This window comes from Kwoniella bestiolae, chromosome 5 (assembly GCF_000512585.2).
Source record: "Kwoniella bestiolae CBS 10118 chromosome 5, complete sequence".
NCBI classification, from domain to species: Eukaryota; Fungi; Basidiomycota; class Tremellomycetes; order Tremellales; family Cryptococcaceae; genus Kwoniella; species Kwoniella bestiolae.
In genome coordinates, this window is record NC_089245.1 from 325,078 (window position 1) to 344,509 (window position 19,432).

A 19,432-nucleotide genomic window follows, 5' to 3' on the forward strand; every position below is an offset into this window, starting at 1 on the left:
ATGATTGATCGAAGAAATCCTCGTACAGCACCATATTACACCATTCGGGCAACCCGAGGATTAGTGCAGTCTGTGCATTCGAATGACAGTATCAGCCTTTCCAGCATCAGCAGAATTCGAATATCGCCCAAGCGAGCATACTTGTCATGTCCACAAGCCTCAGCACGCGTCTGCGTCATCACGCTGCGCGCTAGATGTTCAACATTGCGCGTCATTCACGTAAGATGGTCAGTCAAAATTGGAATGACGTTTTCTTCAAGTACAATACTCCTGACAAATTTGTTATGCATGCAGCTGCATGGGAACATATTGCTTACTAGGTGTACTGAATGATTGGTGCGAGTGAGCTTATTGCTCTTCCTCAGCGCCAAGGTTGGCGAATGTGAGAGGGGTGAAAGGCTACGTAAGTCGAAGTCAGCTGTTGGCCACATATCTCGTGTACAAGATAGCTCACATATCCTCCAGCCATGTAGTGTTTACCATTAGCTTCGACCCAGTGAAGACGAAGAGCGTGGAGGAATGCGGAAAGACCCTATGATAGAATTAAGTTAGCTTGCGTTCATCACGTATTGATCAATACTAGCTCACCTCCATAACACAAAGAATGGCAATAGTACCGGCGAACCAGACAGCAAACATGAAGAAGACGAATACACCCCCACCGATGACTCCACCTTCATATTCCAATGCTAAGTCAAGAGTCATTGACCACAAGACTTCGGATAATTGAGCATGAGCCAGTGACAAAGCCCATAGACGGAGATATGAAGCACTGAAGATTGTAATGTCAGCTCAAGTGTAACCGGTTCCTCTATGGCATGACTCACGTGTTAGAAATACATCCTAAACAGAATTCAATGGTATGAATCACTTGATGCACAATGATATCTCCCATGTCGAAAGGCTAGTACACGGTATCATCAGCTCTGTTCGTGCATATGACATAGCATCTGACTCACATGTTCATCATCACTGGATTCAGTAACAGCCATACCAACTTCTTCCTCCTCCTCGTCGAGATGCTCAGTCGAGTGTCTCTCACCCCCACCGTTCTCTTGACCAGTCAAACCGTGATACCCTTGAGCCTTGATCCTATTATGCTCTTTCCATAACATGTAAGGCTTCAAGGCCAACATCCAAGGAACACAGACCAAAGCGATAAGCAACAAGACAACTTGGATGAAAGCTTGTCCGGCAAAGAGCTGAGTTCCAGGTTCGATTGTACCCGGTGACAAAAACATGTAGATCAACATGTTCAATAATCCAGGTGGAGCAGATGAGGCTTGTGACCAATCGATGGACCATTTGTAGACAATACAGATGACCAAGTATCCGAAGATGCTGTGGAAGAAGAGCATTTGAGGGATGAATTCAGCGTAGATGTTGAGGTATTTCTTGAAGTGAAGGTGGTTGGGTACTTGTAGACAGATAGCGAAGGTCATCTGTGAATTGCTTTACATGAGCATTTGACCCTTTACGTGGATGAATGAATGGTTGCATAAACTCACGTGAATAACACCTAAAATGATGGACAATTTCATCTTATAAGAATTGTTGAAGATCAAAGCGTTATCTGCACCATGCCATCCTGGGTCCATACCAATCGCGTAACGGTGCCCAGTTGGGATCGCTTCCACTAAACCAGTGGCATTGTGTGGCCATTCCCATGCAGAGTTGAAGATGTGGAGGGATTTGGAGAAGATATCGTTGTACATGAAACCGGTGTAGATGGAGAAGGCACCCATCAAAACGATGAGGTATCGACCACTATGAGCGAGATTTGTTAGCTGAGTCGCGATGTATAAATCAGAGGTCAACGCACAAGAAGAAAGTCTCGAGATTCTCATTCACACCACCTTTAGCAATCTGCTTCTCCCAGAAGATCATGGCAGCAGCGGTGAGGAACATGAGAATACCATGACCGATATCACCGAACATGACGGCGAACAAGAAGGGGAAGGTGATGACCGCGTAGAGACCGGGATTGACCTCTTGATAGGTGGCGATACCATAAGAATCGATCAAAGTCTGGAAACCCTCAGTGAATTTGTTGGTTCGGTGGAAGGTTGGTGGGGTTTGATGAGTTCTGAGCTCAGACAAGATAGCGGGGACGGAAGTTCCAGCAGTATCCATTGCTCTTCTAAGGCCGAGTTGAATAGCAGTGATATCTCTTGAAGGACACCAACCCTCGGCTACTAAAGTCTTTCTACCTTGATCGTAACTGAGTAAGTTGAGAGTCTTGAAGATCTCTTCCTCTCGTCTGACAGCATCGGTCCAAGCTTCGAGCTGTTCGGCAACCTTACTGAGCTCGACTCTTCGGGTTTGACCCATGTTGTATAAGACGGTATCGACGTCCTCGAGTCTAGCTGAGACTTCTCTCAAAGCGTCGGCACGCTTGTCTTGGGATGAATCGATGTTATAAAGTGTACCGCCCATTGATTCGGCCACCTTTCGAATCTTGGCGAGGAGCTCTTCACCGTGAGCGAAGATGATGAATACATCTTTGTGGGTTTCTTTACCAGACGTAGGGTCGACGAAGGGTTCCTCAATTTCTGCACAGGAATGTGGGATGTGAGCTGAGTTGTCCGAACGAAGGGGTAGTGACAGCTTACCAGAGTAATTCATGTAAAGATTTCCTCTCAGAACTCTCCAAAGAATCCTTTCGAAAGTTGGCATTCTGCTTCTCTCGATCGTACCAGATACGAATTCAAGGTCGAAGCCTGATAAACCAGTTTCTCCAGGGAGATTTCCGTACTCTGCAGCGTGTTCTAGAAGAGGAGCATTATCACTTTCATCGAATGAAGTTCTGATTTCGGTGTGGCGATGTTCGGCCTATTTGATCGATTTGATCGAGCATCACATGATGAGCTATCATTCAATGCTCACAGCTGTGACAACTCACTTCATTGAAGAAACCAGCGGTCTCTCTCAACACCCATCGCTTCTCTTCCAACTCTGACTTTCTTCTACCCAGCTCTTCCCATGATTTGTTCATATCTGTTAATCTCCTCTCATGTTCTTTGAGCTTTTCTTCCAACTCATCATACGCGTTTTGAGCGCGAGGACCAACGGTCGTGAAAGGAGGTACAGCGGCAAGAGGTGGAATACCGAGTGTAGGGGATAGACCGGTGATTTGTGATCGGAACAGTCGAAGTCGTCGAGCCATCTCTGCTAATCTTCTGAGACGAGGAGTGAAAGGCCTTTGAAATGAGGTGAGAGATGGGTTGAGCTGCAATCAGGACCACAAATCAGTTCAGCTAATCATGGTGAAGTAGATGGAGAACACTGACATCCTTGAATTGGAAATTTCCCATCTCTGCTAGCTCTGAAATAGTATCGTGAGCTACCTCAGAGGGTATATATAGCTGAACGAGGGACATCTCCTCCGATCCTGTTGGCGATGGCAAGCGAGTCAGTCAACCGATCCATTGGTTGTATCTGTACCGATGCACTCACGGAAGAGGGAGGGGTAGTTGCTTGACATTTTGGTGGTAGTAGCAGTGATAGCAGCCACCGAGGGAAAATCTTTCTTGTTGAACAAGACGGTATCAAGAGGATAAAGGGAGATGGAATATGGTATGGGGTATGGGATATAGGACGTGAATGAGATGCAATAGATGGTGACGACGATTCAATCAATGGTACCAGTGGCACAGACCCTCCTTAAACCACGTGGCAGCCCCAGCCAAGCAAGTGCAGGCGGTGTTTGACGGGGATAACCAAATGAGGCACTCCCCTCTCGTTGTGTGTTGTCGTCATACAGTTCAAAAGTCATGTTCACGTCCCCATGTATATCCCCATTTTGACATTCCTCTTTCATCTTTCTCATCATTCTCCTTTCTATTTACTATCAACAAACAGCTATCCACACCCCTACCATGGCTCAGTAGCCTTTGCATCTCACCTGTCTCTCCTCAACGTCTCCTCGGTCAATTGTCTTCCAGTTATAACAGCACGCGACAATGGCCAACATCACATTCCAGCTTCGTCAAGCTCTTTACACCATCCTTCTTCTCCTCGTTTCGCTCTTCGCCCTGGTTATAGGATTGGTATGCACCCTCACCGGTCAAAGATTGAACACCAACTACTATGTAGCAAGGACATTTTATCATGTAGCTGGACCTATATTAGGATGGAAGTTTGAGGTAGAGGGCGAGGAGTATTTATGGAAACTGGATGGGGAAGGCGGTGGTCAAGCGGGTAAGAAGGGTAGGCGTATGGTAATGGTTGGGAATCATCAGAGGTAAATCTCAGACTATCAACTTCCTATCGAGCTGCATAAATCGTTTTGGCAGGCAATCAACTAACACTAACGCCCATGTCTTTCCGGTAGTATGGTTGATATCCTCTATCTCGGACGAATCTTTCCCAAACGAGCTGCCATAATGGCTAAGAAGAGTATCAAGTGGATCCCAGGATTGGGATGGTGGAGTAGGTCTAGATCGACTTTACTCCTTCAGCAGTGTGTCGTATAGCTGACTGGGCGTCTGCACACAGTGATGATGTCCGGTACCGTCTTCATCAACCGATCAAACAATAAATCCGCTGTAGCAAGTATGACTCAAGCTGGGGACGACATGAAGCGAAAGGGGGTGAGTCTCGCTTCTTTCAGCTGCTGCATGATCCAGGGTCCTCTACTAAGCTGATAATGATTCGATAGATATCACTCTGGATCTTCCCAGAAGGAACAAGACATATGTCCGCCGAGTCAGATTTACTACCATTCAAGAAAGGTGCTTTCTACCTGGCCGTCCAATGTAAGTTCAGCTTGCGTTGGTTTTCCAGACCCTAGACTCAGCTGATATTCATATCAAATTCAGCTGGTGTTCCTGTCGTCCCCGTGGTATGTGAGAACTACCATAGATTGTTTGATGGTAAAACGCGGTTCAAGCGAGGTACTCTCAAGATCAAAGGTCAGTTACCTCATCTATAGTCGTGTATAAATGTGGAAATCTGACATGCCATTCCTGCAGTCCTTCCACCTATCCCAACAACAGGCTTGACAGCTTCAGACGTGCCCGCCTTAATGGAGAAAACACGAGAAATGATGTTAGAAACGCTCAAATCCATATCATCCCCATCTCCCTCAGCATCAACCTCAATATCAGAATTGAACTCGCCAGCGCCATTACTAGCTCATCAAGAGGATAGTAGAAGTAGTTATTTCGCGACTCATGCGGCGGACGAGCAGGCGGTGGAAAATGCAGTAGGAGAGGAAGAAGCAGATTCAGGTAAATCCATCAAATCTGTTAAAACGAAGGAAACAAGTAAGGTGTCAGTTCGGGATGAAGAGGATAATGGAAGTACCAAGAGTGGGAAGAAGAAGGATAAGAAGAAGCTCTCAATCGCGTGAGCTTGTTTTAGGTTTTAGGTAATGAATGATATAATACCATCTATGCATTTTGGCTTATATGTATGTATCACGACGCGACAGAATGATATCCGATTTCTTCTTACCTGTTGTGGGGGGTGTTGAGGGGCACATCTATTCGTTGAGCGTTGAGATGATGAAGAGGGGACACAAGGTGGGTATCGATAAGACGACGAAGCAGAAACCAAACGACCCCATTGATAACCATTCATTGTGAAGCTGCACTATCTCATTTCATAGGTGTATAGCTGACACAGAGAAATCATAGGTCATAGTGATAACCCACTCCCATCCCAGAAGAGTAGGCATCCGCCACCTCTCACCAGGACTGAAAATATACTACCTCCCCATCCTCCCCATCGCATCCAGTGCGACTCTACCAAACTACCTCCTCTTCCTGCCCTATTTCCGAAGTATCATGATAGCCGAGCGTATCACCCTGATCCACGGACATGGATCATTATCTTCCTTGGCACACGAAGCGTTATTTCATAAAGACCTGTTCGACCCACCGATTAAAGGGGTATTTACGGATCATAGTTTATTTGGATTTGGGGATGCGGTAGGGGTGTTGACGAATAAGCTTTTGGTTGGGGCTTTGAGGTGTGCGGATGGGGTGGTGTGTGTTAGTAACACTGGGTGAGCATCGATCGACTCTTCTCAGACCTGATAATCCCGTCAACACTCTACCATTCATCCATACCATCTATCACACTGAAGGAGCCTCATCTGCTTATAGATGAGGATGTATATAAGATATAGGCTGATGTGCTAATCCTGGAACCGTATAGCCGAGAAAATACAGTCCTAAGAGCTCAACTTGATCCAGAACTCGTCTCAGTGATACCCAACGCCCTCATTCCAGAAGATTTCACACCTGATCCATCAAAAGCTGATCCAAACTATAGTAAGTCGTTCCAGTCTCTCTAACACACCATGTCTCTCACATATATGATGCAACGTAGCTGATGCTGGCAATGGTGATCGGGTGACAGTCACGATAGTAGTCATCTCCAGACTATTCTACCGAAAAGGTATTGACCTCCTCATAGCATCCTGTCCGCACATCTGCGCTCTATTCCCAGAAGTACGATTCGTAGTTGGTGGAGATGGCCCGAAGATGGTAGAGCTTGAACAGATGAGGGAGAAATATCAACTACAGGATAGAGTGGAGCTACTAGGGAGAGTCAGACCAGGTGATGTGAGGGATGTAAGTGTTTTCATATCCGTCTGATAGCCAAGGATGAAATGCTGATATCGAGTTATATATACCCTTGTAGGTCCTGAATCGAGGTCAGATATACCTCAATAACTCCCTAACAGAGGCTTTCGGCATATCCATCATTGAAGCCGCCTCTGCGGGGCTGTTCGTGGTGGCTACCAAGGTTGGAGGGGTGCCTGAGATCTTACCTGAGGATATGATAGAGTTTGCACGAGCGGACGAAGAGGGTGAGGTATTCTATCACATCATCAGTCTCCTACCCCGGCATCGTCAGGTCGTAGTTCAAGACAATAAGAACAGGGAGACTAACATTTCTCTGGTCATCTACAGATGTCATACGAGCCCTGACTCATGCGATACACACGATCAAATCTGGTAAACATGATCCGCTGAAAGCTCATGAAAGGGTTAAGGGGATGTATACATGGGAAGAAGTGGCGGAGAGGACTGAAAAAGTATATGAGAGGGCTATGGAGACCCCTTCGAGAAGTACCGCAGAGAGATTATCCAGGTGAATCAACACGAATGTTCATTCCTCAACGGCAGATGACACAAATGCTTGCGGCGAAGACAAGCAGCCATATATGGGTTGAAATCGAGAATATGAATATGAAAGAGAACTCAAAGCTGACCATGAGTGTTCAGGTATCTCTCCCTCGGACCTATATACGGTCCGATACTTTGTTGTATAATAGCTGTTCAGCATTATTTCTTTTGGTTTTTGGAATGGTGGAACCCGAGAGATCAGACCGAAATGATGCAGAACAATTGGGATTTAGGCAAATTGCAAAGGGTGAGTGGGTGTTTTATTGGACAACAAAAAGTAATTTACATAACCTTTTGGGCTGAGATCAGGTCATCAAGCAGGAACAGTCACCATCACCTGACCACGGGACGAACAGTCACCGGTCCAAGGACTTGTAGTAAACCCTCATAGCGCGTGCGATGGACATCACCATAACCGGCTGTACCGTCGAGATCACTGCACACTGCATCAAACAGCATGGTTATCAGTCGAAACTCCATAAAATACTTTGCATCGAGGACCTTGCTTGATGCAACTGTATATAAATAAGCCTTGTTCGGGCTGTTGGGAGATGTAGTTGACACGTCCGATCAAGCTACCACACCGGATAGGGATGTCCATCAACTAATATCTCTCTCGAGGTACACAGCATCCATTTGCGAGAACATTATAATCCGCAGAGGCTATTTGTTGGAGTGCCGATGGCATAGTGTTCTGCCTGCAATAAGCAGAAGCATCTTTTGCCTTTGACATGACCTGTCCGCACGCAGTCTGCTCACCAGGGGTACCTTTGGAGTTCTCCCAATTGTTGGCGGCAGCCTTCCAGCGTTCGTTGGCGTTGTAAGCTGGGTCACCCGAGAGAGACATATCTGTTCTAAGGTAATTGGAGAGGGTAGAGACAACGATGCCTACGAAGAGGGTGAACTTCGCTTGGGCAGCTATTTATACACAAAAACAAAACTCAATCTGAATAGTGGCGACGGTGTGCACCAACATTGGGCATGAGGTCCAAAAGCCAACATCAGATACGATGACCCTTTCAGTACGGACCCCTTCGCAGCATGCCTTCAACTGCTGGCCTCTTTATAAAAGGATATCTGCGCTGAGACCGGCCGGATCATACTTGACCACAATTGTCAGAATACAAGACAGAGGAGCGAGGGGTAGACGACGTCTGAAAGAAGAAATCAAATGCTGTCCTGGCCTCCTGTCTGACTTGCCTTCGACGTCCAGACCAATTCTTGCTCTTCGCGCTTATCGCCATGTTCTCTTCGGAAAACAAGTCACAGATTGAGTCAAGGCCTTTGGGACAATGTCCATGGTCTGAAGGCAGCCCATCAAGAGGCTATGCAAGCACTCTGAAAACTCATTTCTGCCAGCTCAAAAAGATGGAAGAGAGGGAGTAGCTTCTTCAAATCGTTAACCCTGACCTCACAGAATGCACAGATCCATGATTCAGGTCCTAGCCCCTTGTTCCTCTCCTCGACTCTGGGCTTTCATTAACCATTCGAACGGTACTGAACGAGCATGCATGTCCTCAAAGCCATGATTGTACCAATTGACCTTCCGTTTTTCGTCCATTTCTCTTTCCTTGATTCGTTTCACGCAAACGAGCACTTTTTGCTTTACAAATTGGGTACAGCAACTCTACCAAACACCTCCTGACCATCCCAAGTCAACAGCTCGCAATCTCTCTCATCGGAATCACCGTGCAACCCCGTCGAGATCTGAGTCTCGACGCAGGCCAAGTCAATAGTCGAATCTAGGATCAGGACGGGGTGGTCTAGTAGCATTCGTACGCATAATAATCAGTGTCACATCATGTTATTATCGTTTGAACAGTTTGTCTGACTCACGCCATACTCCCGGTGCATAAGATAATCCCATATTGGGAGGTAAGATGAATGATTTGATAGTTTTAGGATCGGGTTTATCGTCTAGCCGCGCACATACTACGATCAGTCTGTCTCTTCGACTCTCCGTTTCATAGGTGAGGCAGGAGACTCACCAGGTCCATTCTCTGCTACGATAACCAAGAATTCACCACCTGCTTCCAGCGCTTCTTCGGATTTACCGGCCCACTATATAGTAAGAAAAACAGCAATCAGCGACATTTCCGAAGTCTACGTTATATCCGTTGACGAACACAAAGGAAGGTGACCCAGAGGTGCGATGTACAGCGGGAATGCTTTGCGAAAGTCAACACAAGATTCAAACTCACCTCAGCCTTACCTATAGGCAAGAACGCCTGACTAGTAAACTCATGTCTCTCCATCAATCTCACATCAAACACCCTCCCCCTCTCCAGTCCAACCTTCTTGGTAGCTCTAAACACAGAAATGGCAGTGATCGCACCCGCTTCAGCAGGGTAAGTGGAAATGATAGGTGCAAGACAGTTGTGTTTGACGGTCTTTCCATCAGGGGAAGATTCAGAGTCTTTGTGCGATGCTGAGGGGGTGGTGGAGATGATTGATCCGAAGGGTGCGAAGTTTTCTGTGGTAATTAGGACTGGCTCGATGGTTGATGGTTGAGTGGAAGGCAGTAAGGACGATAGGAATCCATTTCCATTGGTGTGTCCGTTGGTCTTTGGATGAGAACTTCCGTTGGTGTGAGTGATCTCCGGATGGGCAGTCTTGGTCGCCTTTGAAGGCGAGGCGTTAGGTGGGAACGGTGGGATTTGCAGATATGTTGAGAGAGACGGTTGGACTTTCTCCACGTATGCAGGGATGGATGGATCGGGCGTTCCTCGTTCGATCACTGCGTATTCGAGGTCCTGGTGGGAGTTTACCATATCAGTACGCACACGCACGACCGCATTTAGGGGTCACGATTCTGACTTACCCCTCCGACAGTGAACAGGGAGTGATCTACCGCACACATATACATCAGATAAAGACCTTTCCAAGTTTGGCAAACCTGAGTCGCACGCAACACTCACGCCAAATACCAGCATCGAACGATACCCCCTGAGCAGCAGTTGCCAAGAACGCCCTAGCAGTGCTCAAATCCGGTTTATCATCTGATCCATTCAAGGCTGCTACCACGATGTACGCTCCGGGAGGAGGTGAGTTGGCAGGTCGACCAAGAGGGATAAATGCCTGTGTGGTGTATTGGTGTCTATTCATGAGAATAAGAACCAACAATATCAGTATGGATGTCAAGGTTGATCGTAAATTCTTGAACCAAACCCCATGAAGCGGCATAGTTGAGACGACATGAAAATACGTACCTCTCCAACAACTCAACCTTCATCCTCTTCCCCTCACCCACATCCAATCTACTCTCCGCCTTCACACACCCAACAAAACTCCCCCCAGGTTTACCGACTCCCTCAAGATACGTCTCCTCGATCTTACCGAGTCGATGGAACTTGGCGGCTGTGCCCTGATTGGCGGTAGTTACGTTTATCCCCTTTGGAGCGGAGGATGGGAAAGAGTATCCTTGGATGACTTGACCGTATGGTTTGAACACTTCGTACGTTAATGGTAGGACTGGTAGATCCAGGTCTGTCGATGTGGATGTAGATTGGGAGGAGGAGGGGGAGAGGGGGTAGCCGAAGATCCTTAGTCGTTTTGAACCGCCGTCTATGGTCAGGTGGGGCTGTTAGTACATGCAGGCTCATGATGGGGGTTTATGGGGAATCGGGAGTTGTATAATCCGTGTGATGTGCTATGATGGTATATATGTCAAGCTAACATGACATGATTGTCTTTGCGGTCGCACTACGTAAGAGGAGATAGAGTAGCTCACCTGGATAGACAGTATACCTCACATGGCTCCACACCCTCCCGTCACCAATGGTCTTCTCAATGTCGAAGAAATGTTGCCTGTGTGGTCCCAATGGCTTCTTACTGACTATCTGTGTCCATTGAGCATTGGTGATATCTGAGCCTGGTTCCAGAAGGGTCGCTTCGATGGTACATGCCTGTGTAGTCAGAGTTATAAGGTAATATCGTCAGCTCTCAGCTCATCAGCTGGTCTAGACCGATGATATTTGGGGTCAATCCAAAGGATGCTCAATGATCGTCAAAGGGGGGCAGGTCCTTTGGCCATCTGCCCATTCATTATCCTCCACTTTCCATATCCACTCATACCAACCACAATCATCTCGTCTGACGTCTCTTCGTATACCTCACCCCTGGTTAAAGTACAAGTAGCGATACAGCACGGCATGAAGAAGGGAACAACGCAACTCACAACAGGATAATTACCCGGATGAAAAGCCGTATCAACCTCCACGTACCCTACCACCCCCGTAACTCCTAGTTGCACAATCACCCACTCTTTCCTCTCCTGCCCAGCCAGCAATCCATCAGCAGCATATTTCCCTCTTTGATGCTGCGATCTCCTTGTCTCCCAGCCATCTGACATGTCGATTCCTCTGCCGGGTAAGAGGAGGTTCTGTGGGGGGGAGAAGTTGGCGTCGGAGCATGAGACGATCTTGCCTCCTATCAATGGGGAGACCAGGTCGATGGGTTCGGTGGATCTGTAGTTCTCTGGGAGGGAGGTGGGGAGTGCGGGTGGAGTGGGAGTACCGTATGCTCTGAATCGGGCCTGTGTTTTGATGTTTCGTCAGCTACCATGACCTTACTTTTGAAGATGGATAGCAAGAACTCTCCGGCTTCGCATAACAGACCTCAAGATGATCTTTGGGAATGACAATTATTGTCCCAAAGAAAAACTTACCATCCCCCCATCAGGTATCATCCTAACCATCAACCACTCCCATTCCCCCTCCCTCCCTTTATCCCCCATCTCAAAAATATGTCTACTATTCGGACCGAGATCAACAACGGGAAGCACTTCGACCCATCCCTTGGTATTTGGACTGAGGGTCTTGAGAGGGGTGGGTTGATGAGGTAAAGCGAAGATCTGAGATTGGGGAGCTTCGTTGCCGCTGAAATGGGATGTATCTATATCGACGTATGAGATGGATGAGGAGGTAGCGAGGTGGATTATGACCCTAAGCAAACGTATCAGCACTGGGTCCGAGTCCAAGAGCAAGAGCGCAGAGAGAGTGAAATGAAGAGGTGATTCGCTTCACTCTGTGATGTCTTGAGAATTTCAGAAATCAAATCCAGTGATAAGTGACTTACCAGTCAAATGAGGGATTGTGTCTCCTAGATTCCCAGCCATCGTACAATGCTCCATTGGGACCGAATTGGCCTTTCATAGAGATTGAGGGCTATTGCATAGACGTAGAATCAGCATCGAAGATTCAACCAGAAACGATATGACACCACGTCGTTCATGAAGATACAGATCAGGAGCACCCATTGCAGAGTGTATATACAGTACATCGACCATATAGCTTGATGTCTCTCCCTCTTGGTTCGATACCTCGTCATATCTTATGTCCACACCAGGAGCGTATTCCCTCCAGGTCACAGCGGAAGCACTCACACCGGGTTTCAACAAATTATGCTTCGAAGCGAAAAAATCATCCGAACAAGCTACGACCTCTCCTCCAAGTGAGGCTGAAGATACCTCTGAAAAGATCCAATTTAACACACAAGCACCGGTCAGTCATATATGTATCTTTTCGACGAGATCCTAGCAAATATGGGAGTGATCCAGTACGGGTACTCACCGACATAACCTGATCTGATAGTTGAGTCGAACTCTTCCAATTTGATTTGTTTGGGTGTGTATGACATGATCGTTGCGTTTTTTTTTCTTTTCTATTCCTTATCTTTGTGCTGCCTACTTGACAAGATATCTTATTCAAGAAATAATGCGAATATCGTATGCAATACACAGTAATATACAGTACATATAAATCACAAGCAAATAAGCAAGATCGCATCTCACAAGACTGACCTGGATCTCCCCTGCAATTACTCGAGTAGAGCTAGACCTAGAGCTATACCCGTGAAATCCCTTATCTCCCCTTAGGGTATCTTATCGCTCATACCCGTTTGATGCCACCATCAAATCACATCGCGTAGGACCGATCAAACCGGACACAGATCGTCAAATCACATCATACATACCTAGTAACACCCGGAGTAACGGACCGTGCCAGCGTGCCAATCATACTCGTTTGTAAAATAAAGATGCATGCTTGGGTAGAGTGGTTCATGCAATTCAATCATATTCACTTGTAGACTATGCACATAATGTTCATTCATGGCATCCCATCGTATGAAGAATATAATATAATACATCTAAAAGGGTTGGGGTTCGATGACAAAAGAAGAATATAGTCCATATCGATAAGAAACACATCGCTCATCCATTACTCCCTTTCAAAAGGGGAAACACGAAGCGAGGTTGAAATTTTGTATTCATTGGCGTTGAATGAAACATGGTTAGGCAAAGATACCGACTAAACCAGCTACGAAGAGGAGTGCACCTGACGGGGCGGTCAATATGTAGCCTGCAGAGTTGCTGTTACCTGATGATGCGGCCTGGAGCATTATGAGAGACGAGGTCAGCTGCTGTGTCGTATATAAATAAGGAAGACGAGGATGAGGCATTGAGATGTGCGAGAGAGTAAGATTCATGAATGCCTGGTCTGAGTGTCTCATGTGGGGAATTTTGATAAAGTGATAAAGAAGCACTTACAGCTGAAGTGGCTGATTGGGTGCCCGAACCGGTGGTAGAAGCAGCAGTAGGGGATGCGGTGGTAGCGTCGGTGGTTGTGAGGGAAGCGGTTGAGGTGGCAGAGAGAGTGCTGTGGGTGAAGTAGAGGTATTAGCATTTGAGATATAATGACCATCGATGAGATGAACAGGGGCGAGCGCATGGACAGCGTGAGATCGAAAGGATGAGTATGACATGATGCACGAGAGACGGAGAGGAAAAGCTCCCCAGGAAGTGGACTGCTAAGAGTATGTAGATAGAAATGATGCTCACGACTCCCCCTCCTTCACTTCAAACTGATTAGACTGGGCCAAGATCCCGTTATTCTCGTCGTTACCCATGAATGAGATCTGGTACCCTTGACCTGGTGAGATGGTTCGCGAAGGAGTGTAAATGAAAGATTGTTCAGAGGTGTTGACGTCTTTTTGGATGACTTGTTTGGCGGATGAACCAGGTTGGGAGATGTAGATTGAGAAGTTCTTGGGGTCGGTAGCGACGGACTATAAGTTTAGGAGATAGGTCCAAGGACAGGGAAAGAGTAGTAGAGTAATCGTGCGGAGGTCGTTTGAGACGAAGGGGGAGTGTGCGTCGGTGTATCGGTGAGTGGTATAGGTGTACGTCGTCAAGCAGGGGTAACAAACAAGTGGGAGTCAACAAACGTCAGCCTCTCAGCATCCGAGTAGTTAGTGGGTAGAAGACCGCACTCACAGTCCACTCGATCAACTGAGCTCCAGTACTTTGCCACCCAGATGAATTTGACGGGTTTGTAATCTGAATAGCCTGAGCAGCGGCAACGAAGAGAGCGAGCGGGAAGAGGATTTTGGCGAACATGTTGGGGGTGTATTGGTGTATGAGGTTTTAGAGGGTTGTACGTCTATGTAGGGATGGAGGATGACTCGTGGGTGATGATAGTGATGGTTGTTGAAAGAAGAAGAAGAAGAGGAAGAAAGGAAAGTTGACGATGATTGGTATCTTTATATATATGTTTTGGAATTGTAAGCCATATTTTCAGGTAATCCAACTTGTTGATCAGGTCGTTTCAAAGGCACATCTAGCTCAATTTTCAGCTTTATAGTACGAATTATCCGATCCGTGCATATGCTATATCGTTATATCCTGTGCATACATGGTGGTTACATCTCTACTCGGACTCATTATGCATTCACCTTTCGGGCTGTACAGTACATGTACTCTACTGGTGATACCGAGTGTATTCATGAGGGGCAGGCAGGGCGATACCAGGGATCCAAAAACATCATACACCGCCTTGCATCTGGGAAAACCACACGTAACGGGATTCAGGCGATGCGTATGTTGATTCTACTTCCTTACTCGCATATCAGAAGCTATGTCGGGCATCTCATCTTGATCTCAACGCCCTCCACTTACACAAGGCCATACATGCAGATGACAACCTTATGCATCCGTGTTAGTACTACTTGAGCAAGTATGTAGTCTCATCAACAAGCAAAGACAGACGCGACCTCTTGGATGAGATGTTGAATCACGTGGTGCAACTACCCAATAAGGTAATATCTCACCTTGTTTGCATTTCACACACTGTTGCACGGCACCAAGGCTGAGCATCCAGCGAGAGAGTGAGAGTGTCATGTCTTTTCGATTAATTGTTCATTTTCAGCTTTCGTCGTCTTCTTATTATATCATTCATCCAATCATCGTGATTCACCCTATCATACATCATATATCATACCACATATCTGACACCTATAGCACCCTCCAATCTCATCAGTACACCAACAACTAAGCATAGGATCATTCAAGCCAAGATGAAGCTTTTGGCGCTTCTACTGCCTTTCCTTCCCTTTGGTGAGTACGCGTCATACCGTTCATTCCGTGTTCAGATATGTTCTTGCCATAAGCTGTACATGGATGAGGGTGTGCTACAATTCACCCCATTACGGAAGAGGGCATATTGCGTCTCATCATCATCCACACTTACTGAAGAGGCGTGAGAGGTCCCTGCACAAGAACCCGACTAACTCTTTTATACACATCACAGCCCTCTCCCTCTCCACAATCTACTGGCCAATCTCCAACCCAACCCTAACCAACCCCTGGGTCATAGGTCAGAAAAACCTCGTAGCATGGAAAACAGGTGGTGGAACAGGTATCGAGTCATTTGATATCCAACTGCACAACTCGAACCGGACCATCATGGTTGGGTTCTTGCCCATCGCATTACGAGTACCCATGGAGAAGCTTCCTGGGAAGAAGTATTACGGAGGGGAGATTGAAGTTGATCTGGTCGAGGGGTTACCTACGGGGGATGGGTTCTTCTTGATTTTCATGAATACTTATCATGGGGAGGTTTATGCGAAAGTGAGTATAAGTGTTTTCCATCGTTGGTGTCCTTGCCATGACTGACTAGTGGATTTGCCGACTGACTCGTATGCTCCCTCAGTCTCCTAAATTCTCCATCTACTCAACCAAACCCGACAACTACACCGATCCAGGTAAGTGCGACATACCACATCCCACATTTATCAGTTCTTCGTCCTATCTGCAATTCCGATATGCTAACCCTTTCTTCCTTGTCCCACAGACCTACCAACAGCAACAGTAACAGCTACTTTGACCACAGTTCCCAACCCAACCCAACAATGGGCAATGACTTTGAACGGTATCGATCCCGACGCGACTGCCTCTGCGAAGAACATCGCAGGTAACGCTGGTAGTGGAACATAATCTGTTTCCCAGAAAAGGCAAGAAGGACATCACTGGTCGGAGGATGTTTACGAGTTCATATGTCGGAAGGGTGTGAGAATCGCTTATCGGACAGGATAGGGAAAGGGATGGACAATTTTACACATATGTTTTCGTTTATGATTAGCTATCATCGTTATACCAGCTTTATGAATCTATGGCTTCACGCTTGTCTGTTGCGTCGAAAGAAAGTATCGGTAGGAAATCGCTGTTGGCGTTGATGCCTATCTTCTGGCATCGGCGTTGACAGACGACCCAGTTATTATCGGCACTCACTTCTACCCTGTATGCTACCCTGTCTTTCATGATTCCAATTGACATTTGAGCAGTGTCAGGTGAGTGCAACTTAAGTAGAGCGCACTCTTTTATGGGAGGAGAGAGGTAGCGACCGATGTACGATTGCCCAGTTTGCGAAGAGAGGTATCAAAATGAGCACCGGGTCAAAGGAGAAGTCAAGTCAAGTCATAAGATGCATGTCGCGTGCGTAGAACCGAATGATGAACAAAAGCTAAACAAATGAAGAACCCACGTGCATCGTACTTCCCCAAGATGACAAATACAAAAACAAAAGTGAAACCGCTCCAGGACATAGGCGAAAACGAAAAATGAGAAGTATGGCTGGTATGAACGTTGTAGTAAGATCTTAAAATCTAGATATTTACCGGACCGAAATTATAAGATGTGTATCAGACTATAGATGGTGTTTTAGATGTAGGTAAATTAGATCTTCTCGCTCGAGGTGTTCGCTGTAGTAGCTACCTTCTCGCCTGCGACAGGTTGGAGTTGACCGGCTTGTCTGGCAGGATCGGCGAATACCCTCGTGGGTTCGTTGAGGTGTCTGAAGAATACTGGGAAGATGACCGCGCAGATGAAACATGCCACCGCCAGGGCGACATATGGCCAGATGAGGTATGGATCCTGGATGGCGTTAGAGCATGCTAATCCGATAGCGGAGGAGATGGCCGAGGAGAAAAGACAGATGGCGTAGACGAGACCCTTCATCCTGGCTGGTGCTCTGGTGTAGGCCAGCTCGTACCCCGTCACCATGACGAAGATCTCACCGATAGCTGGTAATGCCTGTAGAGGGGTCAAAGCCCAGATGGAGATTGACGAGACATCTTCGCACACGTCGGCTGTCGAGGCGTAGTATCCACAGGGGGAGGTTTGGTACACCTTCCACTGGAGGACGGCACCGTAAATCATGTTGATGCAACCCAGCATGAAACCGATGGAGAGTCGAGTCATAGGTTTGAGGGGATATCCGATCTTCTCGAAGAATGGGTAGAATCCGTACGTGATGATGGGAGTGAAGAAGATGATGGTGAGGGGATTGAGGTTATCGATAACGTCGTTGGGGGCGTTATCGAGAGTTACCGCTGCGGAGAGGGCATTCTCTTGCGCTCCGATACCTCCGTCGGCCATGATGAAAATTGGGGTGAGGAGGAAGACAACACAAGCAGAGAGGGATTGTCTCATCTCGTCTACAAACAAGTCGTCCCATGTGATCTTGGAGTGGTCGATCGACCCGGTCTCAGCTAGGATGGTAGATGGTTTGGCCCTGTTCCAGAACTTCTCGGAACCTCCAAAGATAGATTTCCAACCGCCGTTCTTGAGGCATGTACCGATAACTCGGAATGCTTCGAGGGTGACCGATCCCTGGGGTGGGGCGTGGTACAGCTTCTTGTAGAGGAAGGCAAGCACCAAAGGCATAATCATGTATACGATACCTGGGAGTAGGTAGGCCAACCAGTATCCAACGAATCTAGCAGAGTATGACGAAGCGATGGCGAAGAATCCACCGACGTTGATGCAGAAGTAGAAGATGAGGAGGTATCGTTGCACAGTAGTTTGGGGATCGACGATCACTCTCTCACCAGATGGGAGGGTCTTGAGCGTCGGTCGCTTGACGGGGATCTGATCGCACATCAACGTGGCCAAACAGGGCTTGATAAATCCAGAGGCGAATGAGAGGATATAGAGGGATAAGAGGAATGGACCGATGGCGTGACCTTTTTCGATGATTGAGGGTACAGCTGAGATGACGAGCAAAACGTGCGCGATGATACCCACACCTGTACCGACGGCGATGGTCTTGAATCGACCCCACTTGGTATCGGCGATGATACCTCCCGCGATGGGCAGGACGTACGCCAAGAAGATGAAGGCGTTGTACACCGCTGAAGCTGTTACGGTCCCTTTACCCAGTGCACCGGCTGTCTGATTCTCCCCCGCTGCACCTGGTGCGACTGCTCCTGCACCATTTCCTCCTTTAGGTAATGGTCGATTCACAAAATTCTTGACTACTCCTGAACAACCCAGGTAGGACGCCTAGACACGAAGATGGGAGCATAAGCATGAGAACAAGCATAGACAGAGAGCATGGGCGTCGCAAGGAATCTCACTCACTCGTTCGGCCAATTCGATAGTACATAACGCGATACTAACCCACTTCATCTTTGCTGGGACCCTAATGGACGATCAATCGTATCAATACCATTTCCAGGTAATCGGTGGAGATGGAGGATTGTCTGACTCACTTTCGAAGGGTAGCAAACTCCTCATCTGTAGGCTCATCCGCCTCGTTGACATATTCCAAAGCACCAGTGGCAACGAGGCCAGTCTCAGGTTCCAAAGAAGTCTTTTCTTGATGGAGATCCTCAGCATTGACTGCACTGGCTGGCAGGCCCGTAGGAGGGATTGGAGCAGACTGCATGTCTGTCACGCTGGCGTGTGTAGCTATAGTGAAGTGTCCGGTTCAGTAAAGCGGACCATGGCATAGCGGTCGACATGTTGACTACCACTCACCCATTGTTGTTGATATTCAATATTTCTATGGTCTGGTCAAGTGGCGATAGGACCTGTTGTTTATCCTAATCCTAATTAAAGTCGCTGTAGTACTATTTTAGTTCGTGCTTGTTCAAATTAGAGTGGGAGATGATCAATCCCAAACCAAACCAGTTGTTCTTAAATATCAATCCGTTATCTCTCCCGAATCGCTTGCATC

The 19,432-nt window shown here is 47.2% G+C and overlaps 7 protein-coding genes across 7 annotated transcripts; 2 read left to right on the plus strand and 5 right to left on the minus strand.

Moving 5' to 3' along the window:
* Window positions 1-348: 348 nt before the first annotated feature.
* Window positions 349-3,484, minus strand: I302_106517 (uncharacterized protein; the record flags this gene model as incomplete). The annotated part of the gene is made up of 11 exons (XM_019192835.1): window positions 349-399; window positions 455-532; window positions 589-772; window positions 828-904; window positions 960-1,442; window positions 1,509-1,767; window positions 1,823-2,552; window positions 2,613-2,832; window positions 2,903-3,229; window positions 3,291-3,391; window positions 3,457-3,484. The coding sequence occupies 11 exons, from the start codon at window positions 3,482-3,484 to the stop codon at window positions 349-351; spliced, it is 2,538 nt and encodes an 845-aa protein (XP_019045832.1).
* A 478-nt stretch (window positions 3,485-3,962) lies between these two features.
* On the plus strand, window positions 3,963-7,517 carry I302_106518 (uncharacterized protein; the record flags this gene model as incomplete). The annotated part of the gene is made up of 14 exons (XM_019192834.2): window positions 3,963-4,243; window positions 4,334-4,431; window positions 4,498-4,592; window positions 4,661-4,757; window positions 4,821-4,913; window positions 4,974-5,349; window positions 5,435-5,525; window positions 5,640-6,010; window positions 6,163-6,278; window positions 6,367-6,581; window positions 6,652-6,820; window positions 6,924-7,104; window positions 7,239-7,386; window positions 7,449-7,517. 14 exons carry the CDS (start codon window positions 3,963-3,965, stop codon window positions 7,515-7,517), a joined length of 2,400 nt encoding a protein of 799 aa, XP_019045831.2.
* Window positions 7,518-7,743: 226 nt separating this feature from the next.
* On the minus strand, window positions 7,744-7,986 carry I302_106519 (uncharacterized protein; the record flags this gene model as incomplete). Its single annotated transcript, XM_065870290.1, has 1 exon — window positions 7,744-7,986. One exon carries the CDS (start codon window positions 7,984-7,986, stop codon window positions 7,744-7,746), a length of 243 nt encoding a protein of 80 aa, XP_065726362.1.
* A 758-nt stretch (window positions 7,987-8,744) lies between these two features.
* I302_106520 (allantoicase) lies at window positions 8,745-12,776 on the minus strand (the record flags this gene model as incomplete). Its single annotated transcript, XM_019192833.1, has 13 exons — window positions 8,745-8,902; window positions 8,976-9,056; window positions 9,128-9,200; window positions 9,341-9,892; window positions 9,961-9,986; window positions 10,058-10,236; window positions 10,349-10,703; window positions 10,870-11,044; window positions 11,317-11,673; window positions 11,806-12,082; window positions 12,216-12,304; window positions 12,523-12,608; window positions 12,710-12,776. 13 exons carry the CDS (start codon window positions 12,774-12,776, stop codon window positions 8,745-8,747), a joined length of 2,475 nt encoding a protein of 824 aa, XP_019045830.1.
* Window positions 12,777-13,430: 654 nt separating this feature from the next.
* Window positions 13,431-14,535, minus strand: I302_106521 (uncharacterized protein; the record flags this gene model as incomplete). Its single annotated transcript, XM_019192832.1, has 4 exons — window positions 13,431-13,529; window positions 13,687-13,795; window positions 13,978-14,204; window positions 14,413-14,535. 4 exons carry the CDS (start codon window positions 14,533-14,535, stop codon window positions 13,431-13,433), a joined length of 558 nt encoding a protein of 185 aa, XP_019045829.1.
* Window positions 14,536-15,491: 956 nt separating this feature from the next.
* Window positions 15,492-16,410, plus strand: I302_106522 (uncharacterized protein; the record flags this gene model as incomplete). The annotated part of the gene is made up of 4 exons (XM_019192831.1): window positions 15,492-15,531; window positions 15,725-16,044; window positions 16,127-16,178; window positions 16,268-16,410. 4 exons carry the CDS (start codon window positions 15,492-15,494, stop codon window positions 16,408-16,410), a joined length of 555 nt encoding a protein of 184 aa, XP_019045828.1.
* Window positions 16,411-17,148: 738 nt separating this feature from the next.
* Window positions 17,149-19,141, minus strand: I302_106523 (uncharacterized protein; the record flags this gene model as incomplete). Its single annotated transcript, XM_019192830.1, has 3 exons — window positions 17,149-18,756; window positions 18,835-18,895; window positions 18,966-19,141. 3 exons carry the CDS (start codon window positions 19,139-19,141, stop codon window positions 17,149-17,151), a joined length of 1,845 nt encoding a protein of 614 aa, XP_019045827.1.
* Window positions 19,142-19,432: the final 291 nt, after the last annotated feature.